The 25413-nt window shown below is 49.8% G+C and overlaps 1 protein-coding gene across 1 annotated transcript in view; it reads right to left on the bottom strand.

The window, feature by feature from the left end:
• Nucleotides 1-25413, bottom strand: part of TNS1 (tensin 1) — a 181236-nt gene that overhangs the window by 67748 nt on the left and 88075 nt on the right. Inside the window, 6 exon segments of the mRNA XM_017891571.1 lie at nucleotides 15456-15572; nucleotides 16902-16967; nucleotides 19554-19683; nucleotides 20264-20339; nucleotides 20564-20624; nucleotides 21079-21191. Coding sequence (XP_017747060.1) covers nucleotides 15456-15572; nucleotides 16902-16967; nucleotides 19554-19683; nucleotides 20264-20339; nucleotides 20564-20624; nucleotides 21079-21191 — 563 coding nt within the window.

Raw genomic sequence — 25413 nt, forward strand, 5'->3', positions numbered from 1 at the left:
CACCCATCTCGGCCTCCCAAAGTGCTGGGATTACAGGCTTGAGCCACCGTGCCCGGCCGCTGCTAACAATTTTTTCAAGCAATCAAAGGCGTAAGTCCCAGATAAGCAGCCAGGGCATCGACTGCCTGTAAAGATGTAAAGACTGGGCAGTCTGAAGCTCCCCACACCCATCAACAGCTCTGTTGCTGCTTCTCAGGGCACAGGGAGATAAATGGCCCAGGGGTTGAACAACCGAGGTCCAGTGTCCTGGAACCAGGAGTGTCTGAGGCAGGACACCCAGGTCCCTGAGAGATAGTCTTGTGAGTGCAAATAATGCTTGAGCAAAGAAAGAGGGGCAGGAGAAAAGGGACTTTGGGGTGAGACTCCTGAGTCCCCTTTGCACAAGAATGAGCCAGGGCCTTGTCAGAACCCTCTAAAAGTTGCCTTGTTGTCCCATGTCCACGAGCCGTGGTCACTCATCCCACCTAGACAGATGCGTGTGGTGGAAGGATTCTCCTCAACTTTCAGAAAATCTAGAATATCTAGTCCTGGCACCTGTTCCTGTTTCTCAGATCCCCCAAAGGCAAGAGAGTTCTCCTGAATGTCAGACCTGCATCCTTCCAGCAGCAGCTAAAACTCACCTCTCCAACTCTGCCCCTAGATCTCTAACCAGCCACGGTGTAACAAACAGACCTAAAGAAAACGCTCTCTGGCTGCAGCAGCAGCAGACTGGGAGCCAAGGGGCCAGAATTCTAAGGGGTGATTTTGGACAGGCCTCAGTTTACTCCACTGTGCAATGGCAGAGGGCAAGTATAGGTCATTCCCAAAGTCCTGTTTGGATCTTGATCCTCAAGGATACAACTCAGAGAAGATGCTCTACCAGGCACTGTTTGGATCCCAGAGCCTCTGGACTCTGCGGGCCTGTTTCTCCTCTCCTGCTTGGTCCTGCCCGGGTGGCTTCAGGCTCCAAACTTGTATGAGGCTATTTCTGACGCAGCCACGGAGCCCCTGAGGCTAGGACAGAAAAGGGGACTTAGAGGAAGTCTGTAAATACACGCCAGGCTGCAGAGGTTTCCAGGGCCATGCAGGGCAATCGAAAGGCTGATTTATTTACATCAGTGAAATGCTGAAACTCAATCCCTGGAGCAAGCTGACCTGGCAGACAGCGGCAGGCAGCTCCTCACCCAGAGCAGAATTAGCTAGTCCACAGCCTCTCAGGCCTCTCCACTGGGGCTGGCAGAGGGAGGGGACAGGGAGAAGGCTGGGGCTGACCAGCTCAGCCACTGTGGCTCCAGATTGCTTGGGCTGGCCTCTCCCTCCCCCATCACTGGCCTGCACATGTCTCCAGGACACAGGCACAGCATTGGGCAGAGCTGGACAGGCAGGCTTCCCACATTAACTCAGTTCCTATTCCCTAGGTTCTCAAACCCCGACTGCATAGGGCAGCAGGGCAGGTCTCCTCAGGACTCCTACCCTTGTAAGAAGTGACGAGAAATGTTATGCTGAGAAATGGTGGGTGTCAGAATCCAAGCTCTATCCCTACCTGGCTGTGTAAACATCAGTAAGTTACTTAACCTCTCTGTGCTTGTTTCTTCATCTGTGAAACAGGCACAAGAGAACTCAGGTCACAGGAGAGTCATGAGGAGTACAAGAAATTACGGGTACCTAACAGTAACTCACATATGGAGGGGTGTATATTAAAGGAGGTGAGGGGGTAGATTCTCCTCCTCATGCCTAACCAAATCACTGGCTGGGAGCATCAATTAATACAATCCTTATGAAGGCAAATCTGGCCCTGTCTATAAAAATTATTTCTTCATATATTCTTCTACCCAGCAATTCCACTTCCAGAAATGTGTCCTATAGATAGACTTACCCAAATGAAAATGGTATATGTGCAACACTACTCACTGCAGCATTCTTTTGGAAACAGCAAAAGATTGGAAACAACTTAAATGTTTCTATGATTTAAAGGCAGTTTTTAAAAACTTAGTTATTAAAACATAGCGCACACATACAGTGGAATAGTATGCAGCTGAACAAAATGAGAAGAGAAGACTCTTTACCTGCTATTATGGAAAGATCTTTACAATGTATCATTCAATAAAGAGGCTGAGGCCAAAGCCAAATCCTTACCATGGCTACAAGACCCCAGGTGATCTACTCCCCGTTACCTTATTTCCCAACACAACCTCCATTCAGTCACGTTGTCCTCTTCCTGGCTTCCCAAACATCTCAGGCGGGCCCCTGCCTCAGGGACTTTGCACCTGCTGTTACCTCTGCTTGGAATGCTCTTCTCCAGATATTTGTCTGGCCAGCTCCTGCACTCCTTTCAAGTCTTGGCTCAAGTGTTTCCTCCTCAGAGGGCCTGGACTGACCAACTCCCCTTTTCAAAAATGTCAGCTAATTCAATGCCCCCATTCCCAATCACCGTTACTCTGCTCCATTTTTCCCAGAGTATTTCTCAAGTTCTAACAGGCTCTGTCAGTTATTTATTACGGTTGTTTTTAAATGCGTTATTGTCTGCCTCCACTAGAATGGAACCGCCACATGGCAGGGATCTTTGTTTCATTCGTTGTTCCGTCCCCAGCATCTGGAACAGTGAGTGGCCCGCACAGAATAAGCACTCAGTAAAGACCTGTTGGATGAAGAAGCGAATATGACTGAGAACAGCTTATGTACTAAAGAACATAGATGATGTGGGTTTTTTCCTTCTCTTCATCTTCTTCAATTGCATGGACTCAAGGTTAGGCCTATCTTCATGTCATTCCCACCCTCCTGCATGCTGATGTGTTTTCTCAAAGGGAGGAGGCCATAACCTGCAGTCTGATGGTCACTGATGACCAGTGCCAGGGAGGTAGGACCCCTGAGCAGAGGGAGTGGGTCACACCTGGGGATGGAGCCTGGTATTTAGATGATGTTGGGGAAAAGCTTCACAGACACCTAGTTCTGTATAATGGGAAGAACACTGGACTTGCAGCCAGAGGCCTCAGTTCAAAGTCCAGCTCAAGAACTGGGATGGTTGAAGGTGAACTCGGGGAAGCATTTTATAAAGTGCCACCCATGGTCAGGTAGCGGTATTAGCAAAAGTTAATGCTTAGTAATGACTTCCTGTATAATAGTTGCTGAGCTAGGCACCCAAAGATTATTTCTGTTAATTCTCAATGCTGTAAGACAGGTACTAGCCTTCTCCCCACTTTACAGGTGAGAACACTGAGGCCCAGAAAGGCTCAATGATTTGCCCAATGTCAACAAAAGGCAAGAGGCAGAGCTAGGGCTCAAGCCCAGACAGCCTGAGTCCCAAGACCATGCTTGCAATCACTACAGGACCTCCCAAGGATCTTCCCACCTAAAGACTATCACCTCCCAATGACATAGGTTCCACCTCTTCCCAGCCCACTCTAAGACTCTGTCCTTAATTTTAAAGGAGGCAGCCTATGACTGAAGCTATGTGAGCTCAGTGGCTTTGGTAGGATTTTAGAAGGTCTTGTGCCTGGGAGAGGGACATAGAGAAGAAAGAAGGAGATTTACAGGGGATGAATCATCCATGAGCAGCTGAGGAAGTAGAGAGAGGGTTATCAAAGGAAAAAGGACTGATCATTTGCCAGACCCCAGATCCCCTGAAACCTTTTCCCATAAACGGCCTCAGAACTGTCCATCAGACAGAAAGCAGGGACTCAGAGAGTGGACCAAGAGGGAGGGGCTCTGCTGCAGGAAGATGGGGTGCCAGGTAGCAGGCAGGGGAGGCAGTGGGTAGATGCAGGCAGGCTCCAGGGAGGATGCCGCCTCTCCAAGGCTGATGGAGAAACTGGCCCCAAAGCCAGGCCAGAACAATGAGTGAAGAAGCTCAACTTTGCCAAAGCAAATCAACCTCTGAAAAGGCAGGGAGGAGCGCCCAAGGTCTGAATAGATCCAGCAAGGAATCATCTGGAATAATCCCGAAAGAGGACCTTCACCACAGAGGGCTAGATGCTGCTGTGAGCTGAATGGGGAGTCTGGAGGACTGGAGGCTGAAGGCAAGAAGGCCCACTGTGGGAGCCACACACCCACCAGAGCCAGGGGTGCCATCAACCCACCCCCACTTGCGTGGGACTCTGAGTGGCCTGGTGGAGTCTCCCCAGGCAGCCACATGGGGAGGAAGTGAGGAAAGGCAGCCCTCAGCCAGCCAAGTTCACCAGAGCAAGAAATGCAGGCTCTGTGGACACATCTACTGCGGGTTTGGTGTTCTTTATTTTGTAAAGGTTGCTTTGAAAAACTGAAAACGAAACAAAGGAGAAAAGAGGCCTCTGCACCCCTTCAATAGCAGACGGGGGAATGGAGCCCCAGGACTCTGATGAGAGCTTCCGGGACAGCTCAGCTCAGCTCAGCTCCTGGGAGCAGCAGGGGCCCCAGGGAACACCAGCCCCTCCCTTGGCCCCACACTGCAACTGTTCTCGCCTCCCTGGCCTCCTGCAAGGGTGTCCTGGCCCTCAGCTCACGTCCACCACCTCCAGCATCCTGCTAAGATCCCACCCACCCCACCGCAGTGACCAGAGCAATTGTGTGAGGAAGCCAGTCAGATTTGATTGTTTCTCTTTCCTTTCACTTTCCAGACTTTGAGCAACATTTTTATGCCACTTTTTAATCTGAAAAACAATTCTGCCTTCAATGCCATCTATCCTCCCAGGGGCCCTTCAAATGCAGACCCTCTGCAAAGCCAGCCCCTCTGATCACAATCATCCCCAGACGACAGGGCACTTGCCCGAGCCCCTTACCCACAGGCTGTGGGTCACAGTGGACACAGCACCGGGCTGACACCCCCACCCCATCTCCAGACAACCCCAGGGCACAGCTTTCTGTATCCCCAGGACTTGCACAGTGGCCACCGCCTCGCAGAGGATCAGTGAAGTATCTGGAGAAAGAAAGAAAGGAAGGAAAGGAAGAAGAGAGGGAGGAAATGATGGGTGCAAAGCAGCTTTAGGTGGGTAAGAAGAAGTATTTGATTGATAGAAGCTTAAATTTCTTTTATTGGATATAATTAGTCAGTATCTTGGGGTCTTGACAGGTCCGGATGACTTGCACTTGTCTACAGGTCTGGCAGGAGAGGAAACAGGGAGGGAGACTGAGGGGAAAGAGTTCACACTCCCCGACCCCTGCCTCCATCTGGATATTTGAGCACAAGGGAGCAGACTGTGCCCAGAGCTCCGGCTAGCTCTGAGCGTGGCTCCGGCCTTCCAGCCTGCACCCGATGGCAGAGATTACAGAGCACCAAAGGCACATTCACTCGGGAGGGTATTGGTTTACCGTGTGTTCCATGGGCAGAGGCTGCTGCCCAAGCATGCCAGCTGCCTCGCAGAGCAGGGCCAGCTAAGGGTCCAAGGGCATTGAGACAAACCCAGCACTGCTCGACAGGGAACAGTGCAAGCAGGTGGCTGGCAGATACCAGGTCAGTGGTGTCATATTTTTACCTGCAAGGTCAGGCTTGCCTTGTATTTGAATTCTCAAGACTGATTGTGCCAGTGAGTCAGGAGAGGACTCTCCTCTTGGAGGAGGCAAAAGAACCAAGAATCCTCCTCAAGGAGCTGTCTCATCCAGGCCTCTGTCTTGGCCTCTATGCAGACCAGCACATACTAAGATCCACACCTCTTGTCCCTCAACATCTCTACCCAAGGGGGCCAAGAGGACAAGAGGACCAATCTCCCTGCCACAGCTGATTCACCCTCTCACAGTTGGGAAGTTCTACCAGGGGGCTAACCCAAACCTCTCCTGCTAGTATCTCAGCCCTTTGTCCTGTATGATGTGATAGATCAAGGACAGAAGCTTTCAGTAGCATCTTTGAATTCCTCCCTGCCCTGCTATTGCCCCCACCACCTTGAAGTCACAGGCCAGAAGGGGCTATCCCCTCTGGAGGCCAGGTGACCATTTCCCAACAAAAATCAGTTCAGGGCCGAATCCCAGGCTCTCAGCACCCACATATAGAAACTCACCCCTGAAGTCCTCTGCTCAGATACAAGGGGCACATGTATCACTCCCCAGGAACCTTGGACTATTTCCCTGAGTTATCTGGGACCACCTGCAATCCTGTACTCCCCCTCTTGCTGGTTTCTCCCACGTCTTACTCAAAAGTTCAGACAGCAAGACTGTCAGACCCTGAGAAAATACATCAAGGGCAAACTGTGTGGTGCACATGAGTTCCCTCCCGCAGCCCCACCCAGAGGGAGCACTGGGACTCTGCTCCCCACTGCTGAAGTGTCTCACTCTTGAACCTGGAAGACACCTTCTCACTGCTCTCCCATCTGGCCTGGGCCCCAGGAGATGAAGGGAGACAGGGCTACACAGGCCCGGGACTGGCTGGAAGATAGAACTCATGGGCTTTTTTGCTGTTCTGCCATCCAGGGATCTGAAACTCGGCCTCCCTCTCTGTGTAATGGGGCAGCCTTTCCAGGCTAATCCAGGCACCTCTTCTAAAGCTGGAAAGAGATCAGACCACACAGCCTAAAGCATTTTGGGCTACAGATGAAGATCATAAAATGACAGGAAGCAGTACAGATCCCTGACTGGTTGCAGACCCACCATGTTGGAATCCTGCCTTCACCATTTATCCAGAAGACTTCCTTGGACAAGGTCCTTAACATCGCTGTTACTTGCCTCAGTTTCCTCATCTATCAAATGGGAACACTATTTGTGACCAGATGTTAATGTGAAAGTACTTGGGTCTCGGTTGTAAAAGAGGCCTGAGGACAATGAATGATACATTTCCAAACTAAGGCAGGAGACAACCATGCAGGCCTTGCAGAAGAGATGACTAACGTCAAGAAGTGAAAAGACCACTCACAGAATGGCAGAACATATCTGCAAATTATATACCTGATAAGGGACTTGTTGCCAGAATATAAAACGAATGCTTATAACTCAATAATGAAAAGACAAAACAAAAATTTAAAAAGTAAACAGAGGATGTGGATGGGCATTTTTCTAAAGAAGACCATAATGGCCAATTAACACATGAGAAGATGTTCAACATCATTAATTCTTAGGAAAATGCAAATCGAAACCACAATGCGATACCCTTTCACACCCACTAGGATGGCTGGAATCCCAAAGACAGAAAGTAAGCGTTGGTGAGGTTGAGGAGAAAGTCTCATACATTGCTGGTAGGAATGCCAAATGGTGTAGCCACTTTGGGAAACAGTCTGGCCATTCCTCAAATGATGACACACGTGATCCAGCAATTCCGCTCCTGGCTATCTACCCAAGAGCAATGACAACCTAAGTCCACATAAAAACTCGCACATACAAGTTGACAGCAGCATTCTTCATGCAAGCCAAAAAGTTCAAACGATGCAAATGTTCATCAATTGATGGTGATGTATGGGTAAACAAAATATGGTATGGTCTATAATAGAATATTATTCAGCAACAAAAATGAATAAAGTACTGATATATATTACAACGTGAATGCACCTTGAAAACACTGGGTCAAGTAAAAGAGACCAGACACAAAAGATCACATATTGTATCACTCCATTCACGTAAAATGTCCAGAATAGACAAATCTACAGAGACACAAAGCAGATTAGGGTTGTGAGTTGGGGGCAGAAATGAGAGTGGCTGCTGCTGGTTATAAGGTTCCTTTGGGTGGGGGTGATAAAACTGTTCTAAAATGAGATTATGGTGATGGTTGTACAAGCCTAAATATACTAAAACCCATTGAATTGTATAATTTAAACAGGTGAAGTTGTGGTATTAAATTATATCTACACAGCTATTAAGTTTTTAAAGAGAGTGATGGCTGAAAACAGTTTTGTGGTTCCAAACTATACCGCCATACACAACATGCACAAACATACATATCAAAGGTGTAAAAAGATCAGGAAGTGGAAGATTGTAAGAGGAATTGTGGAGAGCATGGTGTTTGGCAGCAAGTCCCACCTTGCTATGGGCGTCTCCCTCATCTCAGTGAGTCTGCTCAGAGGCTCAGCAGGTACCTGAGGGTGCATGGAGGATGTGAAAGACAGGGGCCTAACTGTGCTGTGGGAACAGGGGCGGGGGCACACTGGCCACCTCAACCCGGGTCTTTGCAGGGGCCAGGAGTGCTGATGGTTTACTTTGGACCAAGGTGAGAGAGAGCCAGCTCCTGGGCTACCTGAAATGCTGTCCACGAGGGCCACCTGCAGGGGTGAGAGATTTCAGCAGGATGAGGCTGGAGGGAGCGAAGGATGACTGGGCTGAGGAAGGGGGTCCTGAGCATCTGAACAGAACCACGTTCGCCACCCAAAGGGAACAGGGAATGAAAGACTTTTGGGCAGTTGGACGGGGTCTCCCAAATACCTACAGAAGTGCCCCAGGAGAGAAGCCAGAGGGCATTCAATGCCTCCAGAATCTTCCACTGGCAAAGAACCCAAGAGATATCATTTGTGTCTCTGTCTCCACACAGAGCATGCCTGTGCAACCTCACCAGGCAAGAAAGAATGTTCTGGAATGTTCCCCCTTTCTTCTCTTCCTAACCCTAAATATGTACGTCAGGAAAACAGAAAGAAAACTTACTGAGCCTCCCCACCACCATCACCACCGCCGCCCCCCAACCAACACACACACACATACACACACACACACACACACACACACACACACACACACACAGCTAGCAGCCAGATAGGAGCTGACAAGGGGGAGGAGCAAGTTCACCAGCACCGGGCATATTTATTTGTTACCAACTGAAGGAACTTGTATTACCTGAGAGTGGCTAGAAAAGGGATGGAACTTGCCCTAATGTCATCTGGGGGAAGGAGAAACAGGGTAGACGTAAAGGGCAGAAGTATACAAAACAGGTAGCATTTTAATCACATCCTACAAGTTCCGCTTGTTCAGCCCAATAAGTACAAAACAGCACCCACCTATAGGTGTTTGGGGAGGATTAACCAAGAGAACATATAGTCAGTGGTGCCTGGCACCCAGAAAGTACACAGTGCTCTCATCTTATGGTCATCGTCAGCATCAGCGTCCTCAACATTGTTAGGGTTTTGGAGCTGGAAGCCCTTTTTGAAATCCATTATCCTCAATTCGCTGATAATGAAACTGAGAACCAGAGAAGGGAAGTAATTTTTCCAAGGTCACATAGCAAGTTGATGTCAGAGGCATGTCTCCTGACTCCCAAGAGTGGGGCTCCCAGAACAGAGCCAACTATAGGTGGTTCCCAGAGAGCAGAGGGACATGGTGAATGTGGGCTTTTTCTAAAGAGGAGAGGGCTAAAATCACATCTGTCTCTTCTCTCCTCCAGCACTTCAATAATAATAAAAACAGACACAAATCACTGCCAGCATGGCATGCACCACTCTGCTTTTCACATTTTATGTATATTACCTCATTGTATATCAGACAGTGCTATAGCAAAAGTACTGTTATTGAACCCATTTTACAATTAAGACATTTGGATCTCAGAAAGGCAAAGTTACTTGGCCAAGAAACACACCTATCAACAATAGAGCATAGAACCAGATCTTCTGATTCTAGGTCCCACGGCCTTAATCCCTAAAGTAGAGATTGGTCTGTTCAACCTAATTTCTAGCTTCTCATCTTCTTTGCACAACTTCCTTGCCCCCTTTGAAGCTAGGCATGGGTGTGTGGCTTGTTTTGGCCAATGAAACATGAGCAGAAGGAAAGCATGTGAGTTTTAGGCAGGAGCAGTGTGCAAGTCATGGTGTCCTCTTCCCACAGCCGCAGCAGTGAAGGAAGCACCTACAAGATGAAGCCACCCTCAGCCTAGAGTATCTGTGATGAACAGAGACCTTGCTGACCCCCAGTGGACACAGAGAATGAGCAAGAAATACGCTTTTGTTGGGTTAGGCCACTGAGAATGTGGGACCATTTGTCACTGTGGCGTAACTGAGCCTCTCCTGACTGATAGAACCACTAAGCCATGCTCCTTCCTGCTCTGAGCCCATGGGTTGGGCTCAGAGGGAAGCCTGGCAGGACCCTCTTAGGTCTTCACAAGTCATGAAAAGACACAATGCTTGAGCTCAAAGAAATGGAAAGAAATACTATCTACTCCAGCCCTCACATTTCATAAGAAATAAAAAGGACCTATGGAAAAGGAGTTACCAGAGACACCCAGAACCCAAATCTTCTGTCTCCCAGGCCAATGTCTATCCATGCCTGTCTATCTCTCCACGTCTCTCATCTATTTATTTCTTTCTCCTTCTTGGTCTCTGCCTTTTTGCTGGATCTCTTTCCCTCCCTCCTTCCTCTTTCAAAAAAAAAAAAGTATCAGAGTCCTTGGATAAGCCCAGCTCATAAGAAGTCAGCACAGAACAGGGATTCCTGGCTCCAGGCAGAGGCTCCTCCCCAACCCAGACAAAAGTACTTGGGGAGTGGACTGGCACCCTGCAGAACTGGAAGATCTCCTCTGAGGGCTGAGAAGCTTGGGCACAAAACCAAGGCCCCCTGTCACCAGCTCCCGGTTCTGGTGGGATTATCCATGGAAATAAAGGAAGTACTGATGGTCGCCAACCAGGAGAAACCCAGAAGTGGGGTGGACACCAGCCCCTCGCCCTTGTCAGCCAGGCTGGGAGGCTTGTCATTCCCCTGCGTCACCCTGTCCTTTGTCCCTGAGAAATCTACTTTCTGAGAGCACCCCTCACTTGCCCAACCCATGTTCCTATCTTCTGTTGAGTCAAGAGAAACTCTAAACAACCGATGTCCAAGGAAGTCACGGAAAGGTGGGGATGGATGAGAAGGCAGGGAGGAACCCAGGCCTGGTCAGCCTGCAGGCTTCTCAGAGGCAGAGGGCAGCCCACATCCCTTGGTTCAGGGCTTGCTTCCGAGAAGGCTTGCCCTGGAACACTATGGAGGAATTTGGAGCCTGCTCTATACAGCAGAGGCAAAAACACAGCGCCACCCCTACCCATGGGGACCTGGAATCTGGGCACGGGGCATCAGAACTCAGGCCAAGTTGCTAATGGGGCTTCTGGAGGCTGCAAAACTGGTGTTAGCCAGAGTACTGAGCTGGCAGGCTCCAGACCTAACTGGAGAGGGGCAGAGGCTCCTGCAGGGAGGGGACCAGATCTCTCGCCACCACCCATCCTTGACCTCCCCTTCCTCCCCACTCAGAATCAAAGGCCTGGGGCATCCAAATACATGTGACCCAGAAAACTCCTTCTCAGGTGTGAAGAGTTGCACTGTTGGCCCACTCAGATTCCTGTGTTGCAATCCTAACCCCCAGCAGCTCAGAATGCCACTGTATTTGGAGATACAGCCTTTAAAGAGGCAATTAAGGTGAAAAGAGATCATTAGTGTGAGCCCTACTCCAATACATCTGGTGTCTTTATAAGAAGAGATGAGGATAAGGATACATGCAGAGGGAAGACGATGTGAAGATACAGGAAGAAGACAGCATCTTCAAGCCAGGGAGAGAGGTCTCAGGAGAAACCAACCCTGCTGAAACCTGGATCTCAGACTTGTAGCCTCCAGAACTATGAGAAAATTCATTTCTGTTGCACAAGCCCCCCGGGTCTGTGGTGCTTTGCTGTGGCTGTCTGAGCAGACTAATAATACTTCAGGCATGAGAAGCAGCAGAAGGCACTGCTCTGGAAATAAAGGGTACCCAAGATGGCAGGCACCCTGCTCCTGGCCACTGTCCCACAACAGACAACTTTGTCCAGTCGGAGGGTCCTTATTATTGAGCTTCCATTTGATTCTTCACCCTCATCACGCCCCCCTGCTCCTGGCCCAGGAGCAGGTGAGCCCAAAGTCTCCACCACAGCCTCAGCTTGCTACACAGAGACACAGCTGGACCCGTCCCACCATGAAACGGGCTTTCCTGTGTGGTAGTGAGTCCCTGTCATCATTAGGGCTTGAGAAGTGAGACAACCATCCTGAAGTAGCCACCTGAATGGATTAGGGGTGTGGGTTCCGGGGTGCTGGTAAGCTGAGCTCCAAGGGAGGTAGAAAGGGATTTGGATTCCAATATCAACTAGACCTCTTGTCTCATGACTCTGGACAAGATTGCTAACCTCGGCCTACTTCCGGGGTCTTTATCCAGGAAATGGGGTTGGCACAGGCTGAGCTGAGCTAATGCCAAGGAAGGTCCACACATGGGGGTTTCCTGCCCCATTGGCAAGCCCCCTCCCTCTTGGGTTTTATGACTAGCCTGGCCACCTGAGCCTGAGAAGTCAGCCTTCAGAGAACAGAAATTCAACAGAATTCGGGAGAAGGCTCTAAGTGTCACAGTACTGCTAGCTGTAAACTTGAACTTGGAGTTGGTCTGGGGAACTGCAGGCAGTGAGGAAAGGGTTAAACGCAGAGCAGTTCCTGAGATGATGGTTAAGTCAGGGGCAGCAGGAGGGCCTCCTGGGGGATGAGGAGCTCTGAACCTGATGCTGGCCATGCCTCATTGCCAGGAGAGGGCAAGGTGGGGACACAGGCCACACTAGAGGATGCAGGCCAGAGATGACATCTGCTGCTGACTGCCTGGCTGGGTGCTCCCTGCCCCCACCGTCTGAGTCTCCTGGTGGGCTCCAGAGGGACTGGTCTGGCCCCTACTATCATCCTCTCACAGTGGGCCTGAAATAGAAGAGGTAGGCAGAGGGCCACTTTCAGAAATGGCCCCAGGTCACCTCGGACACCCTTCCCTCTACCTATTTCGAGAGGCCAGCCACTCATCCGAAGCATTCCTGAGTGAGCGACGCACACTCTTCTCTGTGGGTGGGGCAGGGGCTCAGCTGTTGCCTGCACTGAAGTCTTGCTGAACACCTGCCTCAGGGCGAGCCCAGTGGCCTCCGGGGTGCCATGCTCCAGCGCACCCCCCTCGCCTAACCCTCCCTCTTTCTAACAGTCAGGATTGGGTGAACTTCTCTGTCCGTGGGTGAGAGGTAGCAGCCAGAGAGGTACTAGGCTCAGTGGGACCCAGGTACTGCCACAAAACCAGATGCCCAGAGCTGGCCCCTAGGGATGTCAGCCAACCCAGGACGGCATGGTGGGCAGTGCGGTGGCTTGAAACCCAGATCTGCTCTTGACTGGCGTGGCAAGCTGGGGCAGGTTACTTAACCCCTCTGTGCTTCAGTTTCCCCATTCGAACATAATAAGAGTCACAGAATGGCTGGGAGCATCAAATGAAATGGCAACTACCAAGTTCTTGGTGCCATGGCTGGTGCGTGATAAATCCAGGCCTTTTCCCTTAGCCATATCTTGCAGGTGCCTGACACGCTGGCCACAGTTGACACAAATGTGTCAGGGACCCCTGAGGACACGCGGCCTGCAGCCCCTCCTCAGGTCATGCTGCCCACAAAGGGCTCAAAATGATTTGTTGACTGAATCCCCATTTTACAGCAGGGCAAACCAAGGCCCCAAGGGACGGTATCTTGTCAAAGGATTTGAAGCCAGGTAGTTTGGTTGCAGAGGTTGCATTCTTAACCACATGCTAAACTGCCTCTCATGAAGGCTGCTACAGGCAGGTAGAGGGGACAGAGGGCTGGTGAGGGAAGGTCTTGGCTGCCTCTTCTGCCCCCTAGCCCTTCCTTTTTTCCCTTCCAATCCATTCCCTCAGTCAGAACCAGCGGGATCTTTTGACCAGCTAAAGGTCAGCTCGTCCTACAAGGACAGAGGGGCCCTGTCTGGAGGCTGAGAAGCTGGCCCTCTGCCGAGAGGGGGAGCCGCTCTCGGCTCTGCTGTCCCTGGGCTGCCTCCCACTCTGACCGTCTGCTCTTCTTCCTTCCCCCACAGCCAACTACATCCTAAGCCCCGTCTTTCCCACCTCTCCTCCTCGCCCTTAATTATTTTACCTTTTATTTGCCTGGCACTTTATAGTTTACTAAATGTTTCTACATTTATCATCGCATTGACTGTGCACCAAGGAGAGATGGAGAGACAGTAAAAATTCTTTCCAATTGCCAAGTGTTCTTGTTAAAAATGCAAACATCCCTAGCACAACGACCAATTAGGCTGGCAGCCACTGAGACCTCAGAACAAATTCGCTCCAGCCTCTGCTTTTGGCCGCTCAGCACCAGGGGATGGAGGAGCGCTTTTTGGGAGCAGCCTCGGGGGTTGGAGGGGCCTGGTGGGGTGTCTTGGCCAATCCAAGGGTGCTGGGTCCCTGGGGGAGGAAAAGCACCCCAGGAAGGGGTTGGGTACTGAGGCAGGTGTGAGGACAGGCCATCCACTTTTTGACATTGCACAGAAAAAATGTGCTCTCAGCAAGTCCCCAAATTCTAGTCCAACCACCCTCCCTCATCCTACCTCTCTCTGAAACTTTGTGCACATTCTTGTGCCCCCAAGGTCAGAGGAGAAATCTTTATTCAAGAAAAGGCCCAAAGATTTTCAGAGAGGAGTCATCAAATCCAAAACCTTGGGAAGGGAGACAGAAGACAGCGCTATGTAGAGGAAAGAGGGCAGGGGGAGGCCCCCAGGCCTGCCTGTCTCTAACTCAACTCTGCCATGGGCCCCAGGGCCCCAGGATGGCACAGCCCCACCCAGGACTGGCTTCAGCTGGGAGGAGAAGCCGGACGCTGGGTGCTGGCATCCTTGAAAGGGCCATCCTGAGTCATGGGGGCAAATCAGGAGGTTCTGCCTCTGGGAGAGGTCTCAGTTACCCCAACTAAACACAGATCGGGAATGGGCTGGACCATCTCGAAGGTCCTCCCAGCTCCAACATTCTGCGGTCCTACGACCAACTCAAGAAAAGAAGCTCGTGGCCAAACCCCAGAGTTCCTGGGCTCCAGGCATGCTCACTTTCAGAGCCCGCCCCACGTCTCCTTACACATATGCAGATACACCACATACATAAATAGAACTCCTTACACATATGCAGATAAACTACATACATAAATAGAACTCTCAAGAGATGACCTGAGTTGCAGTGGACAATTTGACATAATGTTGGGTTTGTAGCTAAATTAAACATGTATTAATTTCAATGCTGCTGCTTCTTTTCAAATTTCAGAGCCTATCAGTTTGTTCCCAGCTCTCAAACGTTTTTGTTGGCTGTTGATGAAAGCTTGCAGGCCCTAGATTCTGTGTCTCTGTTCCTAGTACTCTGACCCCAGAGAACTCAGGCAGCGAGCCTGAAGAAACCCAGCAGTGGGTTTAACACACACGTGACAAATGCTGTTTCTGCAGCACAACGGGGGGTATCTCAAGCTCCACTCAAGGACGCGTCCTCCAAGGAGTCTTCCCAGATCACTCCAGCTCTCAAAATCCCTCCCTGCCAATCCCAGAGAACTCACTGTCCATGGAACTTACTTGGCTGCAGCAATACACTTCCACGATAACCCCCTTGTGGCCATTTTGCTGCCTTCCTTGGCTCTGTCCTCGTTTTTATTTAATATATTAATATATGTGCCTTATCTTCCCTCAGTGAACTGTGAACTCTCAGAGGCACCTCAGACTTCCCCCTGCCTCCTCTCGAACCCGGATCTCTTGACAGCAGGCCAAGAGAAGCAAGCTCATGTGAGCAGAGGCTGCGCAGTTTGGATAGGGGCTGGGAGCCACTGGGTCCCACCTACCCTCCATGCCGTCATCTCGATGCCCACTGAAGTTGTCGTAGGAGTCCCAGCGGATGAGGGGGTCAGAGGTGTTATAGTCCACAGACACGCTCGGCCCGTTCTCCAGGTGCTCCATGCCTAAGTGGGATGGGAAAGGCAGGGGCAGTCAGGGAGGCAGTGCAGAGAGGGAAAAGGATCAGCAGCTGGAAAAACAGAGAAAGCCCACAAGCTCCCCAAAAGATGCTCCCTGAGGGACTTCTCGTTTTCTTGAGCATGGCAGGCGGGACCAGTGGTTTAAGCTGGACTGAGAACTGGGAGTCCAGTTTCTTACATTCTTGAAAAGGCTCATGCTGGGTCATAGGGGTAAACCAGGACAGGCACTGAAGAATGAAGACCCCCTGGAAGAAAGGAGGGAGGACCCCTGGCTGGGTGTCTGCCTCTTTCTCTTCTGTGTCCCTGGGGCTTCTGAGGCAGTGCCAAGAGACTAGGAAGTCTGCCCCTGGAGTCAGACCCTGGGGGTGGGGGGCAGGCTGGTTATGAGCTGCATGGGGTCAGCGACAGCAGGAAAATCACAGCCCTGACATTGAAAGGACATAAAGCCTCCAAAGGTCATCCCAGGCATGGCCCTGCCCCCTCTTAAAATGCTCTCCACTCCAGACAGAAACCTAGGGAATATGGCGGAATCTCCTAGCCACCCACAGAAAACCCAGCTTAGCATTAGGACAAATACCTAATGCATGCAGAGCTTAAAAGTAGATGATGGGTTGACAGGTGCAGCAAACCACCATGGCACATAGATGCCTAAGTAACAAACCTGCACATTCAGCACATGTATCCCAGAACTTAAGGTAAAATAAAAATAAATAAATAAATTTTTTAAAACCCAGCTCAAAGACAGCATAGCTGCTAGTCAAGTCTGTCAGGGTGAGTTACCTTCCTGGCTTGTCAGTCCTTTCTTTAGTCTATCCAGAGTCCCTCTGTCCATAACCTAACTTCATCTCCTTTCATTCCATTCTCAAATAAGATGGTGGACAACTGATCTCCACTTATAACCAGTCTAGAGGCTTCAAGGTTATTATTAAACTGGCCTTCAGGTTGAATCACCTCAGTTCTCATAAATACGCATCGTCTATCCAGCACCTTCGAGTGCCCCCTGCCCGCCAGCCACTCCCTCCATCTACCGTGACCCTCAGTCTCTGAATATAACAGGCTGATGACCTAATGCGACCAGAACAGTTTATCCAACCCAGTGCCTCTCTGTCTGCTTTTTTATTTTTATTATCCAGAGATTAAGTCACTGGTTCATGTTTAGCTAGGGGTCCACTCTGAAATCCAGATCCTTTACTGGTGGCCTGCATCTCAAAGATAACTTGGTCATTGTGGAACAGACCAGGGGTGGAAGGGTGGTGGGGATAGGGTCAGGATAAAAGGAAGGAGTGAGAGAATGAATTCTAACTTGGGTTATACCTTGAATTTTCTCTGGTCCATAAGAAAATACAAACTCCACTTTACCATACTCTGGAAATCGATCATCTGGAAGAAGAGAAGGAAAACAAAATGGGCAAAAGTCCCAAAAGCACTCCATAAAAGTTTTCTTCTAGAAAAAATTAAAATATCATATATGCACATGGCTAATATTATAATAATAATCAACATATATTTATATATATACATGAAATTATATCTGTACAATGAAATTAAATCTCCTGTCACTCTAGCCCCTGTCCTACTTGCTTGAGGTAATGTGGTAACTGATTCTATTTCTATTTCTTTTCTACTAGCAATTTACCTCTAAGACTCTAAATAATAGCCACTATTTTTATGCCACTATTTTATTTTATTTTATTTTATTTTATTTTATTTTATTTATTTTGAGATGGAGTCTCATTCTGTCGCCCAGGTTGGAATGCATAGTTATATTTTTGAGACAGAATCTTGCTCTGTCACCCTAGATGGAGTACAGTGGTGCGATCACAGCTCACTGCAGCCACAATCTCCCAAGCCGAAGTGGTCCTCCTATCTCTGCCTCCAGAGCAACTGGGACTACAGGTGCAAGCCACCACGCCCTGCTCATTTTTGTATTTTTTGTAGAGACAGAGTTTTGCTGTGTTGCCAAGGCTGGTCTCAAACTCCTGGGCTCAAGCAATCCACCGACCTCAGCATCCCACAGTGCTGGGTCTACAGGTGTGAACCACCATACCTAGCCAGACATGAATTTTAAATAACTTCTGTGGATTGACCACTATGAATGTGAATAATTTGGTTCACTTACACTACTACCCCCACTTCCTCTCTTCTTAAATCTAATTATTGTTTTTATTTATTCTATTGATTGTCTTTGAAACTTTAAATAAGATAGTTAAGCCTCTATTTCTTTTTCTCTTTTTAGAGACCAGGTCTCACTCTGTTGCCCAGGCCAAAGTGCAGCGGTGCAATCATAGCTCACTGCAGCCTTGCACTCTTGGGCTCAAGTAATACTCCCTTCTCAGCCCCTGGAATAGCTGTGATGACAGGCACATGCCACCAGGCCCGGCTAGTTTTTTTATTTTTTGTAGAGACAGAGGTCTCACTATATTTACAGGCTAATCTTAAACTCCTGGCCTCAAGCAATGCTCCCACCTTGGCCTCCCAAAGTGCTGGGATTACAGGCATGAGCCACCGTGCCTGGCCATGCCTCTATTTATTGACCTGTCCATTTTCTATGGTATTTCCTGACTCCCACTATGTAAGAGAAGGAAATCTGCGACCCTCCCTTCTCTCAACTTCTGCCCAACCCCTTATTTATTTTATCATCTATTCCTTTATTTTTCCTTGTTAAGACTGCTATCATTTACATTCTGTACTGTAATTATGATGGCATCTTCTGGCTCCAGTGCAAGGAGAGCTCATTAAAGAAACACCCTTCTACATGAGCCAGGCTATACTAAGGAGATCTGAACCCTCCTCCAAGCCCCAGTTCCAGTCTTTCTCTGCCTGAGCCCAGTCTGGACACAGATCACTGCCCACTATTTGTAGGAAAATAAGTTACAGCAAGGATGGCATCTGCTCCATGGGACACCTATCATGCCTGTGCATGTCTCCATCACTGCAGGCATCACTTCGTAGTATCATGTTTGTGTGTCTCTCACTGCAGAAACTGTGAACTCCCTGAGGGTAGTGCCTGACTTCTTTCTGTTCATATATATAGGGTCTAACACATGCCTGACACATATAGACACACAAGTGGTGCTTGGTGGGTGGATGGATGGATGGATGGGCAGATGGATAGATGGACAGATGAATAAATATGTGGATGGATGGATAGATGAATGAAGGGATAGATTAATGGATGGATGAATGGGTGGGTGGGTAGATGGATGGGTGGGTGGATGGATGGATGGACGGACAGACGGATGGAAGGACGGATGTATGGATGGATGGATAGATGGATGGATGTGTGTAAGAATGAATTGGTGGATGGAGAGACAGATGGGTAAATAAATGTGCATTTATATGTCCCGGGCATGAAAGTGATATAGATAAAACTTCCAATGAATAAAAGAAAGAAGCAAAAGCAAACACCAAACCTTTCCAAACCACCTCTTCTTCTCTCAGAAAATGGTTCCCCCTTGCGGCTGCCACACTCCTCCACTATTGCTCTTCTGCCCTACAGGGTAATTATCCCCCGCTGGTCTGCCTGCCAACTCAACAAGATTTTTGAACTCCACCAAGGCAGAGACCATGTCAGGTTTCACTTTGAATCCCCAGCACTTGGTACAGATCCTAACACAAAGCAGATGCCCAAGGAATGTTGACAATAAATGATTATCAATAGGACACATGTGACAAACTGGGGGGACAAGATGAAGGAGAGACAGGGAAAGTAATAGAAGGCTGCAAGATATAAAACAGCCCAAGGACTGGGAGGAATTTACCTCCACTTCTACTAACAACTGGAATTCCCAGACCATCCCGATCTCAACTCTCTCCCAAGTCTCTCTCAACTCCCATCGTCAGCCTGAGACTAGACAGACCACGTGGCCCAGAAAAGATGGTCCCCATACCCACCATATCCTCTCAAACTGAGCTCGTCTCCCTGCCACAGGGGTGCCCACCCCCAGCTCCACTCAAGGAGCGCACCTTTGAAAGCATCATCAAGGTCCTCCTTCCCAAAGACAACCCCCAGGTCATGGATGGCACAGGTGTGGAACTGCACACGGAAGATGACGTCTCGGGCTGGGCTTCGGAACTTCTTGTGGTAGCACTTCAGCTGGGTGGGAAGATGGGCAGAACCAGTCAGGGGCCTGAGGCTGGGAGGTCAGGTCCCAGGGAGCCTCCTTATCAGCTCCACTGACTGAGCCCCCAAGGCTCACCCCAAACCCGATGAGGGAGAGCTCATCAACACCAAACAGGATCTCAGAGTTCTGTGGGGAAACTTCTAGAACAGCAAAGAATTGGAGATCAGCCTTGGCCTCTGGGGACAAAAATGTCCTCCCAAGAAGTTTCTGCATACAAGCCAGAGTGCAAAAAGTAAGATGGATTTAAATGGCAGCAGGAAGGACTAAAGCTATAATTCACAGAGTCCTTGTCACCAATAAGAAGCCAGGAGGTAACAGCTCACACTGAGTGGTATTTCCCTGGAGATGCTCCAGAACAACAGCTAAGCCCAGGGTGAGAGACACGGACTATGTGAGACTGGAAGGTCTTCCAAGAGCCCCGAGAGCCTATGGTTCCAAGCCTGGCAGCCCAGGAGGAGTAGCTGTCTTGTCCCAAGAGGCAGGAAGGGAGTAAGAAAAGAAGAGAGAGAAAATAAACAAGGATGGGACTTGAGACAGAGGAACAGCACTCACCAAGATGTCTCCCTTCAAGAGCAGTCCTGGCTCGATGGTGATGCAGACGCTAGTCTGGCTGTCTCCTGGGATGTTGCTAAGGGAGAGAGGCGGACAGAAACAGAGAAGGCTGCTGGAGGGGAGATGATGGAGGGGCGTTTTCTCCCTGCTGCCCCTATGCCACAGGGTTAGTGGGAAACCTCTCTGACTCTGTCCTTTCAACCCTCTTGAGAACACTGTCTCCTCTCCCCACCCTTCTGACCTAGTCCTTAGCCCTAGGCCTTGGGCATCCCTGGCCTCTCATGCCCATGTAATACTTACTAGATGCCAGATGTGTACACAGGTTGCATGGCCTGGTAGATGCGGAGAAATGGCCGACATCCTGTAAAAGTGGGGTGGGTGTTACCTAAGACAGCAGCAACTGGCAGGCGGGAGGGGCAGAGGAGACAGTGAAGGGAGAAAGAGAAAGGAAAGAAGGAACGGGGGAAGGCGAGGTAGGAAGGGGAAGGAGGAAAAGAGGAAAGAGAAAAAGAGGAAGCAGAAAGGGGAAGAAATGCCAACTTTTCATTTGTAAAGCAAACTAAATTTATAAAAAACATTGTCCATCCAACATCATTGGCCAGCAGGCACTGCAAATATCAAACCCATTTTGAAAGTGAATAGATTGGGGCTTAGAAAAGTTCAGGAAGCAATGTACTTGAGAGTCCAGTGGAAGTGTTATGACCCTGTAGCTCTCATGTTGTCTGTTACTACCCAAGGTTGCCTCTTAGAGGAGAAGATGGAAGATGAAAGGGAGGAGTTGGTAAGGGGGAGGTTGGAGGGCTCAAGGCAGGTACCTCCTTTAGACTCAAAGTTGGGGATGCCGTGCATGATCACGTGGTGCAGAAACAAGGGCTTGTTGTTCATTTTGATGGAGCCGGAGAGCAGGCCGCTGAAGTAATGCACATACCTGCAGTGGTGGAAGAAGCAGCTTCAGGGAGAGAGGTCTGCGCTGGTGCAGTAATCACTGTTCTGTCTTTTCCAAGAACATTGCCCTAGATCGCTTACCTACTCTACCTTCTCCCCAACCAACATGGTCCCCCTCCCCAACCAGGCCTCCCTCCCAGACATTCCTGCCTGCTACTGGGAGACCCAGGTGGGAAAAGTGAGCAGGTATACCAGACCTAGAGCTGGGTCAAGCCAAGCATCCCACTTGGAGTTCGCCACCGCCCTCTGGTGGTCAACATGAATATCTCTTTCCTGCTTCACTCCCAGCCCAAGAATCTCCTGCTGTACCAAAATTTCCACCCCACATCCCTGACAGGCAACATTTAGCTGCTCAAGGCAGGCCCAACGACCAAACAGCTCTGACACCCTCACACCCCCACACAAAGCTCAAATCAAGCTTGTGCTCATACTCACAGCCCCAGTTCTGCCCACAGATCCAGTAGCCACAAGTGACAGTCTAGCAAATAGTGAGCAAGACCTTAATAAACGTAGTTCTTCACTTTCTCGACATCACACTAAAGTGCATGAAGTCCCTCTCTCTGTATCCTTGAGTTTACTTGGTATTCAAAGTAACTAATAAGTATTACTATCTCTAGGGTCAACATCCCCCAATATTTTTTTTTTTCTTTTTTTGAGATGGACTTTCACTCTTGTTGCCCAAGATGGAGTACAATGGTGCAATCTCGGCTCACCACCACCTCTGCCTCCCAGGTTCAAGCAATTCTCCTGCCATAGCCTCCCGAGTAGCTGGGATTACAGGCATGCGCCAACATGCCCGGCTAATTTTGTATTTTTAGTAGACACGGGGTTTCTCCATGTTGGTCAGGCTGGTCTCGAACTCCCAACCTCAGGTGATCAGCCCACCTCGGCCTCCCAAAGTGCTGGGATTACAGGCATGAGCCACTGCGCCTGGCCAACATCCCCCAATTCTTTAACAAGGATCTGTTGGAAGAATGGAAGGACTAACCCATACCTTCTCCTTCTAGACAGAGAGGATAAATAAGGTCCAGGAGGGGTCACTGGACTCCAGAGACACACAGCAAGAAAACACAAAGCTGGGAGTGGATGGGGAGAGCAGGAAAGAAGTCTGGACCCCAACGCATCTGCCCAATAAACTAGAGATCAGTCCTTCTGCGTCGATTAGTCGGCATTTTCCCTTTTCTTACTGGCCAGGGAATGCCAAGCTGAGTCAGTTAGACCAATCAGAATGTATTCCAAGGCTCTGCAGGAGCCAATAGTAGGTCTCTGAGGAGGGTGGAACTAGAGCCCACATGACCAGGATAAGATCCCCTCCTGTCTCTTGGCTCCTTGGCCCACCTCCAGGCCTGTGTGCCTCTGTCCCTGGGCTTGGGTGGGGCCTCCTCGGACTACTCAAGTAAGATAATCTGATGGGCAGCACCCGCTCCTATTCAGACCCCTGCCCCATTACTCAAGCCGGAAACCTGGAATAGCAGTTCCTATCAGATCTCTGGATCACGCCAACAGGATGTGTCTGTGTTCGGGGGACAATGAGTCCGGGGGCGGGTGACAATGAATGAGAGAGCTACAGGCAAAGCCCCTCCCTCTCTCTTTCCCTGCCTTCCTCTCCTCCATCTGCTCCATTCCCTGCAAGTGACACTGACAAGAAGGCAGGAGGGTGGCAACAAATGCATAGTAAACCCACAGTTGCACTTCCACATCTGGGCTCAGAGAGGTGACCCACCCACAAACAGAGGCAGTGTCAGATAGGAGCCAGGCAGACACGCCCCAACGGCACGCTGTGCAAGCACATTTTGAACACCAGGTGATACGGTTTGGCTGCATCCTCACCCAAATATCATCTTGTTGTAGTTCCCATAGTTCCCTCGTGTTGTGGGAGGGACCCAGTGAGACATAACTGAATCATGGTAATGGTTTCCCCCATACTGTTCTCAGGGTAGTGAATAATTCTCACAAGATCTGATGGTTTTATAAGGGGAAACCCCTTTCCCTTGGCTCTCTCTCTTCTCTTGTCTGCCACCATGTGAGATTTGCCTTTCACCTTCCACCATGATTGTTAGACCTCCCCAGCCACGTAGAACTGTGAGTTCATTAAACCTCTTTCTTTTGTAATTTGCCCAGTCTTGGATATGTCTTTATCAGCAGCATGAAAATGGACTAATACACCAGGGAATCCCTAAATAATCCTATTCCTGAGAGGTGACACTGATCGCTGGTCTTCAGACCTTCACTGCTAAGATTCAGAGATGTGATTCTCTGCTCATTCTCTCCAAGTCACACTGTGCCATTGGAACAGCATGCTTCTCTCTTAGTATCCTTATCCTTCAAGGTCAAAGGTCAAACTGTGATTACGGTCAGCAGACACACATGGCAAGCCAGAGACTGAGAAGGCAGTATTTGACCAATCATTCTTTCTTCCCTGAGAAGACTCTCATTGATCCACAGCTGCTGTGTCTGGGGGCCTAGCCAGAATTTTCTGCACATAAAGACATCCCATTTCTGGTTGCTGACTCTGAGGCTGGCTATCAACTGTTTTGTGCCAACTATAAGGTGCTGGGTTCCCTGAGGACTCACTCACTTCTTGGGCTTCCAATTACATTGGTGGGAATAGCCCCCAGCTGAGACAGCAAAGTTCTAGCCAGCCAAGGAAGGCAGGGTGATGGGACATGTGTTGAGACCCTCAGCATGGTGAGGCTAAAGAGCTCCAGGACTCACAGCTCTAGGCCCTTGTTGGCCCAGTCAGTGTGCGCAGGGACTAAAAAGGCAAATGGGATGCTTTGGCCTCCAGGCCCTTATAGTCAGTTCTATTCCTCTGTCTGGATCCTTTACCCTGGGCACATTCACTTGGAGGCTTCCTTCTCCCCACCCAGATCTCATGTTACACGTCACCTTCTCGTAAGGCCCTTCCATGTGAATCAGCCCTCTTGCCAGCCCCATCACTCTCTAGCCATCATAGTTTGCTTTTTCTTTGCAGCTCTCATGACTATCTGAATTGTTTCCTTATATGTGTATCATCCACTAGAAGCTGAGCTCCATAAGCCCTTGCCTGGCAGATTCCGTACCATGTCACCAGTGTGCAGAACGGTGCTGACATCACAGCAGGTGGCAGGCCCACAACTCCCAGCAGCAAACGGAACTGGGCCTGTGTCCCACTGTCCACGTCTCCAGCTTGGGCTTGGGTTTCCCACCACCCTGGCTGCAGCCTCCCCCAAAGACCACCTGCCCCTGATGCTGCGTGCACCTTCCTGTGGATGAGATGTCATTGACACGTCACCCACGGAGCAGGATCCCTCAGGACAGTGGGTCACACAACCAGGGGGCACTGCCCTGGCCCAGGCATTACTAGGCTTTCATGTGCTTTCCAGTTCTGCCACTACTCGCTATAGACCCTGGCCATGCCCCTCCCTCGGCTCAGCTTCTAATCTGCAAAATGGGATGCCTAGGTCGTCACATGACAGCTCACCATGATTCCAGTTTAGGCTCAAATTCACCCCCTCCATACTAAGAGGTATTCCCCTACCATCCCCCTTAAAAGAGCCCCGTTCCCGTTCCCCTCCTATCAGTTCTCGTGTCTGCAGTGCCCTCTTTCCTTCCTAGCCTCGTTGCTGTCTGACATTGTCTTGTTTGTACAGCTATTCGTTTCATGTCCATTTCTCTCATTGGGTATCAGCTCACCAAGGGAAGGACTTTTTCCTATTCGCCTAGATATCTCAGTGCTTGGAGCCATAGTAGATGATTTAAAGTTTGCTGAATGAATAAATCCATCCCTGCCCTGTTTCCTGCCTGGGCTATTGTGAGACTCCAATAAGACCATGCAGTTGAAAGCTCTCAGTAAAACTGTCTAAACTCTCCCAACAGAAGGTGACCCTTATCATGAGTCTCTGACCTCCCACAGCAGGGGGTAGTGACACAGTCTCCTGTAGACTCATCCAAGCACTGAAGCAATCCTGCCTCCAGGGCCAAGAACAGCACACGCCTTCCTATGCCAACGCCTTTTTATCCCCAGACTCCTGCTTCTCCACGAAGGTTGCCCTGCTCTCTAGCATGGCCTCAGAGTCAAGTGCTGTGCCAACCTGCGGGCACACACCACAGGCTGGCTCCTGGGCTCTTTTGTGTGCCTGAGCTCATACCACTGCAGGCTGGCATCTGAAAACATGTGCCTGGTGCACCCCCACCTAGGCACAGCTATCCCATCCCTGTGAGTA

This window comes from Rhinopithecus bieti, unplaced genomic scaffold (genome assembly GCF_001698545.2).
Source record: "Rhinopithecus bieti isolate Rb0 unplaced genomic scaffold, ASM169854v2 scaffold_21117, whole genome shotgun sequence".
Lineage (NCBI taxonomy): Eukaryota > Metazoa > Chordata > Mammalia > Primates > Cercopithecidae > Rhinopithecus > Rhinopithecus bieti.